General features: G+C 36.9%; 1 protein-coding gene across 1 annotated transcript; it reads right to left on the reverse strand.

Moving 5' to 3' along the window:
• Positions 1–10,100: 10,100 nt before the first annotated feature.
• Positions 10,101–11,357, reverse strand: OR10A7 (olfactory receptor family 10 subfamily A member 7). The gene has a single exon (XM_037030252.1). It carries the CDS (start codon positions 11,219–11,221, stop codon positions 10,271–10,273), a length of 951 nt encoding a protein of 316 aa, XP_036886147.1. The 5' UTR covers positions 11,222–11,357; the 3' UTR covers positions 10,101–10,270.
• Between the last annotated feature and the right edge of the window lie 7,729 nt (positions 11,358–19,086).

Genomic DNA, 19,086 nt, shown 5'->3' on the forward strand with positions numbered 1-19,086 from the left:
GGAATAGTCTGTGAAGAATAGGGGTTAGCTCTTCCTTAAAAGCTTTGTAGAATTCTCCTGTGAAACCATCTGGTCCGGGGCTTTTGTGTGATGGGAGTTTTTTGATTACTGCTTCAATTTCATTTGCTGTTATTGGCCTGTTCAGGTTTTCTGCTTCTTCTTCATTGAGTTTTGGAAGATTATATTTTTCTAGCAATTTGTCCATTTCACCTAGGTTTTCAAATTTCTTGGCATACAGTTCTGCATAGTAATTTCTTACAATCCCTTCTATTTCTGTGGTATCAGTTGTAATCTCTCCTCTTTCCTTTCTGATTGTGTTTATTTGTGTCCTCTCTGTTCTTTTCTTAATGAGCCTACTTAAAGCCTTGTCTATTTTGTTTATCTTTTCAAAAAACCAACTCTTGGATTCATTGATCCTTAGACTTGTGCTTTTAGTCTCTATGTCATTTAACTCTGCTCTGATCTTGGTTATTTCCTTCCTTCTACTTGCTCTAGGCTGTCTTTGTTGTTGTTCCTCGAGTTCTTGCAGGCATCGGGTTAGGTTGTTTGTTTGAAATGTTTCTATCTTCTTTAGGTAAGCCTGTATTGCTATGAACTTCCCTCTCAGGACTGCCTTCGCTGTGCCCCATAAGTTTTGGGTTGTTGTGAGTTCATTTTCATTTGTTTTCAGAAACTTTTTGATTTCTTTCCTAATTTCATTCTTGACCCTTTCATTGTTTAATAGCATGGCATTCAATCTCTGTGATTTTCAGTGTTTGGGATTTTATCCTTTGGGGTTGGTTTCCAGTTTCAGTCCCTTGTGGTTGGAGAAAATGCTTGGTATGGTTTCAATTTTCTTGAATTTGTTGAGGCTTGTTTTGTGACCTATCATGTGGTGTGTCTTTGAAAATGTTCAATGTGCATTTGAAAAGAATGTGTATTTAGCTTCTTTGGAATGAAGAGCTCTGTATATAATAATTAAGTCCATTTCATCTAGGGTGTTGTTTAATGCCACAATATCTGTGTTGATATTTATTTGGAAATCTGCCCATTTTTGACAGTGGGGTGTTAAAATCCCCTACTATAATTGTGTTACTGTCAATATCTTTCTTGCAGTCCTCTAAGATTTTCTTTATATATTTGGGTGCTCCTATGTTGGGTGCATATATATTTACGATGTTAATGTCTTCTTGATGGATTGTTCCCTTGAGTATTATGAAGTGACCTTCTGGGTCTCTCTTTATGGCCCTTTTTTTTTGAAGTCTATTTTGTCTGATATTAGAATTGCTACCCCCGCTTTTTTTTCCTGGCCATTTGCTTGGAAAATTTATTTCTAGCCCTTCACTTTTAGTCTGTGATAGTCTTTTGTCCTGAGGTAGGTCTCTTGTAGGCTGCATATGTGTGGGTCATGCCTTCTTATCCATTCACCTATTCTATGTCTTTTGATTGAAGCATTTAATCCATTTACATTTAAAATTATTATTGATAGGGCCCTGGCTGTTGTAGCTCAGTGGATTGAGTGTGAGCCTGTGAACCATACGATCGTGGTTTGATTCCCAGTCCAGGCACATGCCTGGATTGCAGGCCATTTCCCAGCAGGGGACTCATGAGAGGCAACCATACATTGATATTTCTCTCCTTCTCTCCTTCCCTTCCTCTCCAAAGATAAATAAAGAAAATCTTTAAAAAAATTTTTTAAATGTTATTGATAGGTACTTATTCATTGCCATGTTTGTACCTGTGTGTTTCTCTGTCTCTCTTTTCTTTCCTTTCCCTAAAGCAGTTTTTTTAGTGTTTCTTGCAGAGCTGGTTTGGTGGAGGCATATTCTTTTAGACTTCTTTTGTCTTGGAAGCACTTTATTTGGCCTTCTATCTTGATTGAGAGCCTTGCTGGGAAAAGTAGCCTTGGTTGTAGGCCTCTGGTTCTCATTACTTGGAATATTTCTTGCCATTCTCTTCTTGCTTGGAGCATTTCCATTGAGAAGTCAGTAGCTAACCCTATTGGGGCTCCCTTTTATGTTACTTCCTTTTTCTCCCTTGCTGCCATTAGGATTCTCTCTTTGTCTTGGAATTTTGCCATTTTAATGATGATGTGTCTTGAATTGGGCCTCTTTGGGTTCCTCTTGAATGGGACTCTCTGTGATTCCTGGATACGTGTAAATTTTTCTCTCATCAAATTAGGAAAATTTTCCATCATTACTCTTTCAAGTAGGTTTTCTATCTCTTGTTCTTCTTCTTCTCCTTCTGGTATTCCTATTATTCGGATATTATTACGTTTCATATTATCTTGCATTTCTCTTAGTCCCTCTTCGTTCTTTTTGAGCCTCTTTTCCCTTTCTTGCTCTTTCTGGGAGATTCTTTCTTCTGTGTCCTCCAACTCCCTGATCCGATCTTCTGCTTCATTGATCTAGCTTTTGATCCCTTCTACTGTGTTCTTCAGTCCAGAAATTGTATTCTTCATTTCCTCTTGGCCTTTGCTGATAGTTTCTATTTCCTTTTTCATGTGTATATAATTTGTCGTGACTTTGTTGTAGCTCCCCTGTAGTTTCTGGTAGCTCATTGTGAGCTCTTTGAAATTCCTGATAACCAGTGCTGTGAATTCAGTATCTGATAGTTGACTTGCTCAATTTACTCTAACATTCTTTCTGAGGCTTCCACCTTTTCTTTCATTTGGGGATTGTTTCTTTGTCTTCCCATTGTTTGTGAGACTTTTCTTGTTAGCCTCAGATTTTTAAATTGAGGTGTTCTGACTCCCTGGGTTTATGGTGTGAACTTTTGTGGTAGAATACCTGTGAAATTCAGTGGTGCAGTCTTCTTCAGGTATATTGATGTTCTCTGCTTCCACCTACTCCTTTGTGTGTGTGTGTGTGTGATCAGTTGGAGGGGGAGGCAAAATTGTTTATGACAGCAGAAGAATATTTTATGATATTCATAGTCATGGTTGGTAGAGAAAACATAGAAGTTTTTTACGCTATCTGTAGTGTTAACCATAATCTTCAACCCAACTTGCCACTTTTACGAAAGGATGGACAAAATATAAGTCTCTTGTTAGGGCAGGAAGCCTTGTGAGTTAGATCTGGAAAGCAGTGAGGATGCAGGTGGTCAGATTCTGGGGTGAGGTGAGAGTAAAGGATAGTAAATAGGTGTAGTGTGTGAGGAAATAGAGTTCATAACTACAGTAATAGAATTCAGGAATCTGTAAAGTGGGCTAAGGTCCGGGAGATGTGTTGGGAAGTATTTACAGTTGTATAGAATCACTGTTATTTACAATAATATTAGAGCAACTATCATATGACAGTCTCTATGTGATTTGTCCGAATAGGGGTATAGAACTTTGGTCATTGTGCTAAAGAAAAACAAGTGTGGTGAAGTATAGAAAATTAGCAATATACTGTGAAGGAGAGAACAGGGGAAACCTGTGAAATTATACAATATAACCAGCCAAGACTAAGAAGCCTATACAGAAAGAGGAGGAATAAAAAAATACTATTAAAATATGAAAGAAGTGAGAATAATGAAAAAAAATAATCCAAATATGTAGCAACTTGTGGCTTCTCTGCTATAGCAAAGTGAAATTTGTCTCTCTGTCTCTACTGTTGGGATGCCCCCTATTTGGGTTCTACTCTGGTCTTTTCACAGTTCCCAGTTGTTTCTGTCTCTTGTGGGTAAAACAAAGCAACAAAAAAAAAGGCAGGAGAAGGGAGGAAAAAGTGATAAGTTTGGAAAGAAAGGAAGGACTATGACAGGAAAAAAATAAAGGAGAGGAACAAGGTACTGAAAGATTAAAGAATAATAAAATTTAAAAAATATAAGATTACAAAAGAAAAAGTTACTAAAGAAAACAAAAACCAGTAAAAAAATCCTAAACATGTCTTGTTGGTTTCAAACTGTTCAGACTGGTTTTTCTGGTTGCAGCAGGCTGTGTTTCAATTGGTGTAATCTTTCTGACAGTGCTCTCCCAAGAGCTAGTCTCTCCCCAGCGCTCCATGAAGGGGATCTAGGTTCTTTTCAGAGCATCTTCCCCAGGGTCCTCTCTGTGGGCTGGGGTGCAGGCGCGCACGTGCCAGCCAGGCTGCCGGACTAGGGTGTGGGCATCCATGCACCCGCCAGGCTGCCCTGGTCCAGCAGGATCTGATGCAGTCCTCCCCAGTTCTGTGGCAGAGCTCAGGTGCTTCTGTCCCTCTTCTGAATTGCTGCCAGCTTGGCTTGGGAAGCAAGCTAAGCTGCCATCCCAGGAGAACACCTCAGTCCACTTTCCCAAAAAAACTTCTCCAGAAAGCCTGCCTATCAGCCCAGCTCAATCCCCAGCCAGACTGGTGAGGACAATGTGCCTCTCAATTCTCTCATGCTGGCAAACACAAAGTCCACGATTGAACACATCCCTTTGTCCTTGTTACCCTCTCTTTAAACTCAAGCAGACAGGTCTCTGCTGGTTGTTGCCCAGCCTTGCTTAGACAGGGAGGGAGGGAGCTGATGACTCAGCTCTTTCCCAAGGACCCTGCAGCAGGCCCAAGGCTCCCAACGAGTCTGCTGTCGACCCACCGGATACTGGGCTCCCGAAGAGTCCGAAGAGTCCTCCGTGGCAGATGCCCCTGGCGCTGGTCGCAGACTGATGCCTCTGGACCCTGACAGCAGTGGCCTCGGCACTTGCTAGGCACTGGCCGAGGGCTCTGGCTGCTGCCACTGCTCCTGTCTTTACTCAGGTCTCCGAGACCCAACTGACCTGCCACTCTCTGGTCCTTCAGCCTCCGTCACAGTCTCACAGTCTCTGGTCTCTTATTTTTATAAGTGCTGGGGAACTGTTGGTTGATTGCACTCTTCCTCAGTAGATCTGCCAGGATTTTTTCCCGTGTGTATGGAAACTGGAATCAGCTCCATCCTACTCCATTGCCATCCTCCCCCTTCTCCTATCTAGAATTTTTAAATGCCCAATCCATTTACATTTAAAGTGATTACTGATAGGTACATATCTATTGCCATTTTTTCTTTTTTTTTAACTTTTTAATTGTTGTTCAAGTACAGTTGTCTCCATTTTACCCCCACCCCAGCTATCCCCACTTCCCACCCTTGATTCTACCCTTCTTTCACTTTGTCCATGTGTCTTTTATACATATTCCTTGATAACTCTTCCCCTATTTTCCCTCATTATCCCTCACCCCACTCCTCTCTGGTTACTCTCAGTTTGTTCTTTATTTCAGTGTCTCTGGTTGTATTTTTCTTGCTTGTTTGTTTTGGAGTACAGAGGGTATCCTAGCCTGTTGCCTATGCAGGAACAGGAACACTTGGGAGTGTTCCACCCAAGAAAGATAGTGTCTGTGGTGTGGGAGAAGAACTCAGCTCAGGGATCCTGACAGCTCTCCCTTTAGCTCTTTTCCCAGGTCCATAGATCCCAATGTTTCCCCACACAACTCTAGTCTTCCCCACCCTCACTCCACTGGTACAGGATGAGTGGCTGTGAAAGATACTTCATGCATTTGTCTTGTAAGAGGGCATCTGTGTCTCTAGCAGACTTTCCTCTCTCCCTGGTAGACAGAATCCCCACTTATTTTCTTTGCCAGATATTATGTGGGTACCTTTTCCTAACTCTGGTGCTTTGGGCTGGGGAGCCAGGCTTGCAGTTCCACACTTCTGGGGGGAACCTTTGCAGCTGAGATAACTCTCCAGAGTCTTAGTTACTGCCTGTGGGAGTCAAACCAGTCCCTTTTGTATCTTTGTCCTTTATACATGGCACAATGTGGCTACTTTTGTAAATCTTTGGTTATAAGATGTCTGTTCAGCAAGTCTTCAAGGAGTTCTTCAGGTTAGTTGTTCCATATTTTAGTTGTAATTCACATTTGGGCCTGCAAGAAGGTATGTGCAACATCCATCTACTCTGCTGCCATCTTGGATCCCTGGTTTCTTTTCTTAGTTCTCTAGGGTTTTAATATATCTTTTAGGTTAGTGCAACTCAAGCATATTCTACCAAAGTACCATAGCAAAGAATAAGTCACTGACCCAGTAGTTGCAGTAAAAAGGACAGTAATAGCCCCAAATACTTCCTGTAATATCAAGATATATCTTGGGTTACTCTACCCCATAATACTGTGTGTTTATTTTAATATAAAATAATGCTCTAAATTGCTAATGTTACCAATAACATTCCACTTCCCTAAGTATTTGAGTAAAATCAACCCACTAGGAAGAGGCATAATAATTCGCCAATGGCTTCCCAACTTCCTGGTCCTTCCACCCCAGTTTTAGAACTATAGCTGTATTTAATGCTTTCTGATCAAATTGATCATTCAGGAGACAATGTATTGCTGAAGATTATTGAGGATGGTAAGTAAGTAACAGGAAGAGTGAGTGAGTCAATGTAAATGTACTCCTTTGAAGATTCAAAGCTTCTTAACTTAAAAGTAAATATGGAGTCATATTCTTTTATGTCCTATGAAATTAAATTAAATGCCACACAATTCTGAAAGTAAAACAAAATAAATTAACACTACTTTAGGGCAGTTTTCATTTATTTTTGCATTAAATGTATTGGGGTGACATTGACTAAATAGATTATTATAGGTTTGAAGCACACATTTCTATATATATAATCTATATATTGCATTTTTATTGCATTTTAAGATATAAATAAAAAGCAATGCTATATATGTTGAATTGTATTCACTGATTTGACTTGAATGCCGCTGAAATAAATCAAAGTTAGATTTTTAAGCTACATTGAAATATCAGCCACATCAATAGCTTTCCCTTTTTAACCGAACTCCCATGTATGTGACAAAATTGGATAATATGTAAACTAACTAATCTAGCCAATTTTTACTTAGGTGTACCAGGTTTGGCCTATGAGGACATCCTCTGACATTCAAACGTAAAAACATTTAGAGGAAATAGTTCCAGAATTTCTTGTAGTGAGCAATAGAGGGGCATATATAAGGAAATCCTCTATGGCATTATAAACTTAAGAAGTATCTTTGTAAAAAAAATGTTTTTTACTACAACACCAAAAACCACTCATATGTCCTTAAAAGTAATGCTGAAAACACTTGCCCAAAGAAAATTCTGTAATTAATGTTAGTGACAAAAGTGTTAGCACTTCTTTGAGAGAACAACCCACCAAATCAATCCTCTTGGTCATTGCTCTAGATATAATGATTATATTAACTTTTATAACTTTCAGAAAAAAAATTTATAAATTGAGGTTGAAATATTTTTATTGTTGTTCAGTTACAGTTGTCCCACTCATTTGCCTACTGTTCACCCCTACCCTGTACCCCCAACTCCCACAGCCAATCCCCCCTGTTGTCTGTGCTCCCGAGTCCTCTATTCACATTCCTTCGCTTACCCCTTTCCCTTTTTTCTCCTGTTATTCTCTTCCCCCTCTGGTCACTGTGAATTTGTTCCTTATTTCCAAGTTTCTGGTTTTATTTCACTCATTTTTGTTTTGTTTTGTTGATTAGGTTCCACTTACAGGTGAGATCATATGGTATTTGTCTTTCACTGACTGCCTTATTTCACTTAGCATAATGCTCTCCAGTTCTATCCATAAGGCTGAAATTTTTCAAAAAAGGTCTCCATGAAGACCTTGTAGCTCTGTGACTTACATCATTTTTAATAAAACTGTTTGGAACAGTGATTTTATTATAAATTTTCTGTAAAAAGCCATGGATTATAAATTATATAGGATATGCAGTAGATGAATGACTTATGAACATTTTTGCATCTTATAGGAAGATATCAACTTTACATTTCAATCAGAACATAATATGAGAATAACTAAAATGTACTTGTTAACATGTGAGATCCACTCAATATTTCCTTTAATTCTAAAAATAATATCACCCAGATGATGCTTACTATGTAACAAGTACTTCCATAGCTCTTTTTATGTACTGCTTATTTATTCCATTTATGTGTTATTATGCTAGTTTATTAAACATACACAGATGTATGCACTACTAAAATGATTTTGCAGCCTCACATCTACCCATGAGTTACATGCAACTAGTATAAAACTATTGCAATAGTCTTATCTGACAGTCACTAAATTTAGTAACATTAATTTAAAATCTATGTGAATTAGGCTTTAAAAATGGCCCCTTCAATAGAGGATTGGATAAAGAAGATGTAGTAATATGTGCTATGAAATACTACTTACCCATGAGAAAAGATGAACTACTGACACTTGCAACAACACGGATGAACCTTGAGAACATTATGCTAAGCAAAATAAGTCAGAAAAAGCTAAGAACCATATGATTTCACGCATATGTGAAATATAAAACTGAAACTTATAGACACAGAGCACAGCATGATGGCTACCAGAGGAAAGGAGGTAGGGCAGTAGTAGAGGGTAAAGGAAAACAAGTGTATGGTGACAGAAGACAATTTGACTCTAAGTGGCAGGCACACAATGCAGTGTACATGTCAGGTATGATAGACACGTGCACTTAAAACTTGTATGATCTTAAAACCAATGTTACTTCAATAAATTTTTTAAAATAATTATTTAATCTTAAAAATAGCCATTATAAAGAGAAACTATTTAGAGGGACTGATATTTCTAGCCCCAAGCTCCCATTATAATCAATGAATACAAAGCTCAAAAAAATCACAATTAAATTACAATAGTCATCACAGGTTCTAAATTTGTGATTATTTTTAAATTCTCCTGAAAATTGACAAAGAATTATGGAAGGTGGTAACTGCTTTTAAAATAATCTGTACAATTAAGACAAACATTGGCTAATGACTTAAAATGCCAGATATCATTATACATAAATTGCATATTCAAAGTCAATACATCCTTGTGTTAGTGAAATTAAGACTTTCTAAAATTAAACTTGACCCAGTCTCATTTTGATTTTCTGTTGTTTCAATCCACTTTAAGGCCTTAAAGACCAATTTCCCATATACATGATGCTTTACCATGATGAAAATATGACTAGATATTTTTAAGGTTAACATATTGGATTTAAAATTCATAGGGGTCTGAATTCAAATTCTTGTGGTCATCTCTCAATAACTCTTTGCCTTGTCAAGTTACTCAAATATTCTGATAATAATTTGCCTTTTATGAAAAATAAATATATAATAGGGTTTATTGCTTGAGTCATTGTAAAGGCATTTTCAAAAGCAGTGCCTCAGTAAATCACATTGACTGTAATCATTACTCATTTGTTTTTACTATAGTGTCAAGCAAATGTTTACTGTTTAAATTCTTAGAAGTAATAGCTGATGAATAATAACTGATTTAGCCAATGATGAAAGAAGTCTAGAATCATGTCACCAAACATTAATACTAAGGTAATTTTATTAAGTAACCTAGTTTGAATCAGCAACCATATAAGGAATATACACCATGAATTCTTGGCAAATGTGAATCTCCACCTTTCAATATGTCTTTTAAAGTCACTTTAAACACATTATATAATTGATCTTTACATCCTACTAGCTGCAGAATACATAATGGTGGGTATTTTCACCATTGTGGTGGGTATTTTTATTTACCCTTCATGACGTTTTCCATCCTGATCTGTGCCCCAGAAGGCTGGCCTTTATATAATTCATTAACAGACATTCTTGCCTTCTATCACAGTTTTGGTTTGATCAAGAATGGGTACCAGCCATAGATTTAAGAGAAATCAGAATAAGGCTAGCATGAATGCCTTCCTCTACTAAAGAATGGAGCTCCTTGTGGGTAGCTTTTTCTTATAGTTTTAACATTCTCCAGATTCCACTTAAAATTCCTTCTCCTTATCTCTTCAGGTCAAGAATTGAATTTCCATCAAATTGTGCAACCATGATCAAAGTCTGCTCCCTTATTTGTAAATATCCCCCTAATATTTTCTCAAGTATCCCAATTTTAGAGCACCATCTGTTTTTTTTAAGATTTTATTTATTTACTTTTAGAGAGAAGGGAAGGGAAGGAGAAAGAGAGGGAGAGAAATATCAATGTGTGGTTGCCTCTTGCACGTCCCCTCTTGGGGACCTGGCCTGCGACCCGGGCCTGTTCCCTGATTGGGAATCAAACTGGCAACCCTTTGGTTCACAGCCCATACTCAATCCACTAAGCTACACCAGCCAGGGCTGGAGTGGCGGGGCGGGGTGGGGGGGTGTTGTTTTTTTGTTTGTTTGAATTTTGTTTAGTTTTGTTCTGCTGGGACTCTGACTGGACACTGAAATCCACCCATCACAGTGACACTGACAAAAATAAGAGCAAATCTTCTCCAAATAAGCTTTTGTTTGTAGGTTCTGCTGCCCCTACTTTGTTTAGAAACACACTACACAATAATAAAACTCAAAACACATCCAACTTCTGCAAGACTTTTCTAGTGAACATCCTTTTAACTGCTGCCTTCACTTCATTGTTCTTTAGGCTATAGATTATAGGATTTAACATAGGAGTGATGACAGTGTAGGACAATGACACTAATTTTTTGCTCTCCGGGGACTGGTTGGATTTGGGCCGTAAGTAGGTCAAGCTGGCTGTTCCATAGAAAAGGGATACTACAATGAGATGTGATGAACAAGTGGAGAATGCCTTCTGGCGACCAGTAGCTGATGGCATCCTCAGGATGGTTGTGATAATACGGGTGTAGGAGACCAAAATGAGGGAAAAGGGAAACATAATAAACAGTAGTGTGGAAGCAAGTGCTTGCATTTCATACATGTTTGTATCCTGAGAGACTAGTTTCAAGACTGGAGGGCCATCACAAAAAAAGTGGTCCACAGTGTTTGGCCCACAGAAAGGAAGGGCCATCATCCAAGCAGTTTGTAGCATAGAGACAGGAACACCAGAAATCCAAGAGCCTACAGCCATCCACAAGCATAAAGACCTATTCATTATGACTGAATATCGAAGAGGGTTACAGATGGCCACAAAGCGATCATAAGCCATCATAGAAAGAAGGAAACATTCAGAGCTGCCAAAGAAGAAGAAAAAGTACATCTGGGTACCACAGCCTATAAAAGAGATGATTTTCCTTGGTGACAGCAGATCTACCAACATCTTCGGCACCATGACCAAGGTGAAACAGACTTCAAGAAGTGATAGATTTCGGAGAAAGAAGTACATAGGTGTCTGAAGAGCAAGATCCACACTGGTAACTGTGACAATAAGGAAGTTGCCCAACAAAGTGACTGTGTAGATGGCCAGGAACAAAACAAAGAGGGAAACTTGCATCTCAAGGTTGTTAGTAAAACCAAGAAGAATAAACTCGGTGACTCTGGTATGATTTTCACAAATCATACCTTAGACTAGTTTCTCTCTAAAATTCAAAGTATGTACATCAAAAGGTAGTCTTAAAATATAATTATAATCTCAAAAATATCAGTAAAATCCATACATATATCCCTTGTTTCAGTTGTCTTACCATTCTATTTTTCTGAAGCAGAGAAAATGTTTATAATAAGATATAATCAAAGGGAAAGAAATATTTTACATGAGTGCTATTAATTATTTATCACCTAGGTGAGTTTTTCCTCTCAACAGTAGTCATAGTCTGCAGCTCATATTCTTCATCAGAGGCATGCTGTCTTTCCAGAATTAAGTAGAAAGAGTTAGACAGAAAATAACTAAAATAGAATCATCTACTAATTTTAATATTATATTATCTTATTTTAAATTATCATTACATTAAAAAACAAAGCCAGGATGCAAAAAGATAAGTTATTGGGTGGCTTGACTTTTCTAATGCTTGATTATGTAAAAGTCTCTACTGAATGAGGTTTATTTAACACCATTATATGTATATATGGGAGAAACAGTAAATAAAGATAAGTAAACAAATAAATATAACACATGATTTTGGTGCTTTCTTGTCTTCATTGGACAGCTAATTTATGTGATTTTTTATATTGTCTCTTGAACCATAATTTGACTTTACTAGGCCCCCATTTCTTATTATATATATAGTCCTGTAATTTGAGTTAGGCTTTAAAAAATGCCGAACAAAGATTACCTGCAAAAGAGAAGTTCTCTTTCTAACACTATGTTAATTTCCATTCATCAGAACAGTTCTGCTTCCAACTGTGCTGTGACTTTTGTTAAATTAACATTTATTTATTTGTTAATTTAATAAATTAATTAAATAAAACCCAGGAGTGTAGGATGGTAAGCCACAGTTCAACAAAAGTCCACAAAAGTCCAATGGAAAGTGAAATAGCATTTATTACTCCTGGAGGAGCTACGTGGAACACCTCTAGGGGCCTCACAGGGAAGTAAAGTCCAGGTGCAGTACAGGACCTGGGGTTCATGTTTTATAGGACTGAGGGTGAAGTACTTTGGAGCTCCCTGGCTAAGGATAGGTTGGTCAGTTCTAACCAAAAGAAGCAGGGTTTTGGTATGCTTCCCAGAAGTTTCACCCAAGGGATACACAAACGGGAAGACCCTAGGAGACAAGGGGAGATTGTTTATCACAAGGGCAGTTGAGGAAGTCATGTCAGAAACTTAACATTTACTAATGACTTTGCAGGCTGTTATGTAGTGTATGCACTCAAAGGACGGGCTAATGTCAGCACAAGGCCCCAACAGGTTCCTTGGCTACAAAAAAATGGATGTCAAGTCGCATTATTATTCGGTAGTTAGCTGAACTCTCAACAGAGTCAATTATCTCCAAACTGCGTGGTCAGAAGTGGAAGCTGGTCATTTTCTTTCTTTCTTTTTTTGTGGCTGATATCTCATTGTGGCTTTAATTTGAATTTCTCTGATGATTAGTGACGTTGAGTATCTTTTCATACGCCCATTTTCCATCTGTATATATCTTTTATCATTTTAATTGTTCAAATACAATTGGTCCATTTTCCCACCACCACTTTCCCCTGCCCCACCCACCCCCACCTCCCACCCTCTATCCAAGCTAGTCATTTTCAATCGAGTGCCTGGTAAAAAGTCCAACCATAAGGTACTAATTTAACTATTATAAGCTCAAACACTATCCCTTATTTAGAGTAAATTATTTTAACTAAAAGTTGAATAATACAAATATTTTCTGTACAGGCCCTAGTTAGCAATAGCATATCAAACATTACAATCACAGAAACCTATGCTGAAAAAAATTATTCATAATGCTACATTGGAACTAAAACAAATGGTTTCTCATTTTTTCAAATGTTGGGGTAAGAATTGACTAAATTACTTTATGATACATTTTTCCAATGTATGCAGAAACTTTATTTTATAGTCAAAACTATATTTAAAATAGATTTGCCCTCTGAAAATAAAAAACTGAAAACTTACAGCCTATAGATCAATAGTGAAACAAGTGGCCCATATTTTAATCCTACTCTAAAAATATGTGCTTTGGTAAAATCTCACCTGTTTACTTTGTTTATGGAAGTTCTCAAACCAACGTCCACAATAGGAAAAGGAAAGGAACTCTGATGATCCCAAGGTATCATGCCTTTAGAAGTCTCAGAATACTAGGTAACAGATGTTTTAATGATTATGACCATTACCCCCTCATTACTATTGGCAAAACCTGCTTCAATACCATTTTCATCATCTGTAATAGCAACAACAATATTATTAGTTCTGGTATACTTAGCAAAACGTAATGAAATGCTTTATATGCATGTCATGCTCACAGGCATTTTGCAACAATTCTAAACTTGTTATGCCTCTAAAAGTACTCCATCATTTGTCTTGAGGAAAAAAATGTATAAGACTTGATGAAGGTATTGAGAACATATTGCAGGCTAATAGTTTTCTGTGTATCCCTAAAATACTCAACCACCGCTGTTTCTCAGAGTTCTGATACTGATGTGGCACAAAGCAATGGCTGGTCCTTCCCTGAATGATCAAGGTCTATTGTAAAACTAGAAGTTTACAGTGTCACAAATGATATCTCTCAATATTCTTCTCAGTCTTTTGAGATCCTGAAAAACACTCTGATATCCTTTAGCGGATGTACTTTGCATATATCCTCTAAAAGAAGGAGATTCACCAGCAATGACATTGCAATAACTACCACAGATCTATACTGATATCTTTTTTTAATTTGCTAACTGTGGTTGAGTTGCATTAATACTACATAATTCTACAGAATTTACTATTTTACATATTGCCTGGTATTTTGATAATTTAATGATATTTACTTAAGTCCTAATTTAGTTGGCTATGTCCTAAACGAGGCGAAAGAGTTTTTTCACTTTCTATTAAACAGGCCACCTCCAACCTTTTCTGGGAAATTAGACCTTACCTCTTATTTCAGCCAGCTTTCTTGTAGTATGTGTTTTTTCATAAAAATGATTATAAATCAATCCAATGATATCACCAGTATTTGGAGTAAAACCTGAAGCAGAGATCATCACTAAATTTCTCTAATTGAAACTGCACTCTAATAACCATAAGTATAAATTAGTAAAAATTAGAGAGCACATAATCAATATCTGAATTGAAAATACTCTCTATGGTTAAAATCCAAAGCATTTCCTAAATCAAAGTATGGCTTTTCTAATACTCTTTTTCTCAACATTTCTAATGCTTTCTAGAGAGAGCAAGGGCCTCACTTTTTTATTTTAATAAAACATAAAGTTATTCCTTTTTCCATAATTAAACAAGCTTCCATATTAATTTTTCTTAAATTGTTTTGTTTTACAGATATACAGATAAAACTAGGTTTTTAAAAAACTGAGAAAAATACATTTTAAAGAAACACATGGAAAAATAAAAATAATTTATAAGAAAAAAGAAATGTATGAATATATCTTACCAAATAAGACCCTATATTTCTTCTTTAATTAGAAGCTTAATATTTTTTTAAAGATAAATAATATTCTATGAGAACTGTTAATTGAGCTATAGATTTTTTCAAATATTCAGAATTAAGCAAATGACTTAGGCAAACTAATCTGTTTTGCCTTTACACTAAATGGCTGATATACTTTAGTAATAATATTTAAAAGTATGACTGGCCTTGGGGAAATAATCCCTGGGACTTTAAAGGAATTGCTGTTAATTAAACAACTATTGTTATTTCATAAGGGAGAATAGAGAATTCTACTGGAACACTTTATATTTTCTCTAAGTCATAACAACTGCAATTCAATATGTATTTATTTCCCAATAATAGGTACTTGTGGTAGATCTATTGGGCACACTGGTCAAGTCCTTTGGGATTACTATTATTAATATGCAAAAATTATGGGAGGAATATAAATTTTAATTCTCCTCATAAAAGTTTTGTATTTATGTGAGATATATTTTTATTCAGTATTGATCAAGCAAATTTGTACCATGACCTTAAGACACGTGGTTTTGAATTTTACTTTTATTAATTTTTAAATTTTTCTTATTTTAAAGTTACATATTTTTAAAATTGTTAAACACAACAAATTAAGCTAGAAATTGGCATTCATTTTATCGTTGTTTTACACCTTAGTTTGACTATTAGTTTATTTTACTATGAGAGCACTGTAAATACTACCAAGATGCATATATAGTTCCACAAAAGCATTATCTTATGTTGTCTAAAATGGTTAATATTGTAAATAAGTAAGCAATTTTCCTTTCTTTTCAAATCCTTGGAATTTTTTACAACGTAGTAATTTTTATTGAATGTAAAGGGGTGATATTAGTTAATTAGATTATATGAATCTTTTATTGTAACTTTTCATTTTTCACTTATTTTTATTGTTACTATATTTTGTTGATTATGCTGTTACAGTTGTCCCATTCCCCCTCTTTATTCTCCTCCACCTTGCACACCCCCTCCCACCCACATTCTCCCACCCTCTTAGTTCATATTTGTGGGTCGGACATATGAGTTCTCTGGCTTCACCGTTTCCTATACTATTCTTAACCTCCCTTTGTCTATTTTCTACCTACCACGTATGCTACTTATTCCCTGTACCTTTTCCTTTATTCTCCCCTCTCCTTCCCTGCTGATAACCCTCTATATGATTTCCATTTCTGTGATTCTGTTCCCATTCTAGTTGTTTGATTAGTTCATTTTTGTTTTTGTTTTTTTTTAGGTTTGGTTGTTGATAGTTGTGAGTTTGTTGTCATTTTACTGTTCATATTTTTAATCTTTTTCTTAGATAAATCCCTTTAACATTTCATATAATAAGGTCTGGGTGATGCTGAACTCCTTGAACTTGACCTTATCTGGGAAGCACTTAATCTGTCCTTCCATTCTAAATGATAGTTTGTTGAATAGGGTAATCTTGGATGTAAGTCCTTGCCTTTCATGACTTCGAATATTTCTTTCCAGCCCCTTCTTGCCTGCAAGGGTTTTTTTGAGAAATTAGGTGATAGTCTTATGGGAACTTCTTTATAGGTAACTCTCTCCTTTTGTCTTGCTGCTTTTAAGATTCTCTCCTTATCCTTAATCTTGAGTAATGTAATTATAATGTGCCTTGGTGTGTGCTTCATTCGGTACAAGTTCTTTGGGACTCTGAGCTTCCTGGACTTCCTGGAAGTCTATTTCTTTTGCCAGATTGGGAAAGTTCTCCTTCATTATTTGTTCAAATAAAATTTTAATTTCTTGGTCTTCCTCTTCTATTTCTGGCACCCCTATAATTCAGATGTTGGAAGGTTTAAAGTTGTCCTGGAGGTTCCTAAGCCCCTCCTCATTTTTTTTTTTGAATTCTTATTGTTCTGGTTGAATGCTTATTTCTTCTTTCTGCTCCAAGTCATTAATTTGAGTCCTGGTTTCTTTCTCTCCACTGTTGGCTCTGTGTACATTTTCCTGTATTTCACTTTTCATAGCCTTCACTTTTTCCTCTATTTTGCGAACATACTCAACCAATTCTCTGAGCATCCTGATTACAAGTGTTTTTGAACTGTGCATCTGATAGGTTGGCTATCTCCTTGTCTCTTAGTTGTATTTTTTTCTGGAGCTTTGATCTGTTCTTTCATTTTGGCCATTTTTTTTGTCTTGGCACACCTGTTATGTAGTAAGGGGTGGAACCTTAGGTGTTCACCAGGGAAGGGCAACCCACCTCACTGAGCTATGGCACTATATGAGAGGGGGGGGGGGGTTGAGAGGGAGCAATGAGGCCCACCCTGCTCTCTGCCAGCTTCTAACCCATTTGCCACTACTCACTAGCAAATTGAGCCCTTCTGGTGCTGATTCCTGGGGGTTAGTGGGTAATTTTATGTACGTTGTAGGACCCTGTGGGTCTCTCCAAAGAACTCTTCTGTGAAGCTGTGAGTTTCTCCCACCACCACATTTACCACAGGTTTTTACAGTCAGAGGTTTTGAGGCTGTATTTCTCCTCACTGGAACCCTGAGTTGCATGGTTCATCTTGCTCCCTAGTTGTTCCTCCCATTCTATCTGCACACAAATGTGGGACCACCTGCTCCATCAGCCACTGCTTTGCTCAGTCCACAAGCCACTGTTCTGCCTGCCCTGGTCCTCCAGCTGCCACCTTGCCTTGAGTTCTCTCTGCCCCGCTGTCCATCTCCACCCCTCCCACCAGTCTGTATGAATGTTTCTTCTTTAACATCTTAGTTGTCAGACTTCCACACAGTTTTATTTTCTGTCAGTTTTGGGGTTTTTTGTTTTTAAATTTGTTGTTGTCCTTCTTTTGCATGTGTGAGGAGGCACAGCGTATCCACCTATGTCTCCATCTTGACCAGAAGTCTTAGATTATATGAATTTCAATGTGATACATAATTTCTGTGATACACGATTGGTATACTTCATAGTTCGCTCTGGAACTTTTTTATCCTCAGAATTCTAAGGCTATTTTAATTTAGTTATAGAAAGATATTATTCTTTGAAATATTTTATAATGAGCCAACAGAGGTAAAAGTCACTTTCTTCTATTTATTATAATTGTTACAGAAGCCACTCCCAAATAACTTATAAAAACTTAAAACAGTTAAGGATTAGCACTACGGGAATGATTTTTAAAAACATCTACTGAAATTTTGGGGGACAAGAAGTTTTGAAAAGACCCTGGCTTGGTGGCTCAGTTGGCTGGACCATGGTCCCATACACCAAAAGGTTGAGGGTTCAGTTCACAGTCAGGGCACGTACCTGGGTTGTGGATCAAATCCCTAGTCGGGCACATTCAGAAAGCCACAAATCAATATTTCTCTCTCACATCAATGTTTCTGGTTAACCTGTGCATAAGCAGGAGATGCAAAAAGTAGCTCCATGGAAAACACATCACTTCCTCATTTTACTTCCCTCTGAAAAGATAAAGAGAAGGTTTCTACATTTATGTAAATTAAAGGAAAACTACTTAATCCTTATTTTCCAAGTAAACTAAATAACAATGGTTTTATTATTTAAATCTTTTTAAAAATTATTAACTGAGTACATATACCTTGAAATAAGTTTAAAAATTCTAACCATTTTCAAGCAAAATTTATGGCATAAAATATATTTCATTTACCTTTTTATATGTGTGCCATGACTAGAGATCAAACCCTCAACCTTGGAATATTGGGTGAATGCTCTAACCAAATGACCTACTCAACCAAAGCCTACAGGCTTTACTTTAAATGAATTTTTATTGTTGATACTATGACAGTTGTTCCCATTTCTCCCTCTTTGCTCACCTCCATCAAGCACTTGCACCCCCTTTCCCTCAGGCCATCACCACACTGCTGTCTCTGTCTATAGGTTGTGGATATTGACCTTTAGCTAATCCTTCATCTTCTTTCAAACAGCCTCGCCTTCTCCACCCCTCTAAAAGCTGTCAGGCTCTTCCATGTATCCATGTCCCTGTTTCTATTCTGTCCATTAGTTTATTTTGTTCATTGGATTTCACATATACGTGAGATCATATGGTATTAGTCAGTCACTGACTGGTTTACTTCACTCAGCATAATAATCTCCAGTTCTATCAATGCTGTTGCAAAAGTTAAGTGTTCCTTCTTTATGGTTATGAAGTATTCCATTGTGTAAATGTACCACTGCTTTTTTTATCCACTCATCTACTGACCAGCACTTGGGCTGTTTTCAGAACTTGGCTAAAATAAATAACACTGCTACAAACATAGGAATGAGTATATTCTTTAAAATCACTTTTTAGGATTTTTAGGATATACTCCCACAAGTGGGATTACTGGGTCAAAATTTCCATTTTTAATTTTTTGAGGAAACTCCATACTATTTTCCAAAGTGGCTACACCAGACTGCATTTCTATCAACAATGCA

Source organism: Sturnira hondurensis, unplaced genomic scaffold (assembly GCF_014824575.4).
Source record: "Sturnira hondurensis isolate 20B ecotype Veracruz unplaced genomic scaffold, ASM1482457v3 Scaffold0020601, whole genome shotgun sequence".
Taxonomy (NCBI): Eukaryota; Metazoa; Chordata; class Mammalia; order Chiroptera; family Phyllostomidae; genus Sturnira; species Sturnira hondurensis.

Bases quoted from the DNA above. Each gene is read 5' to 3' on its own strand.
- OR10A7 (XM_037030252.1), bottom strand. From the start codon at position 11,221: ATGATTTGTGAAAATCATACCAGAGTCACCGAGTTTATTCTTCTTGGT.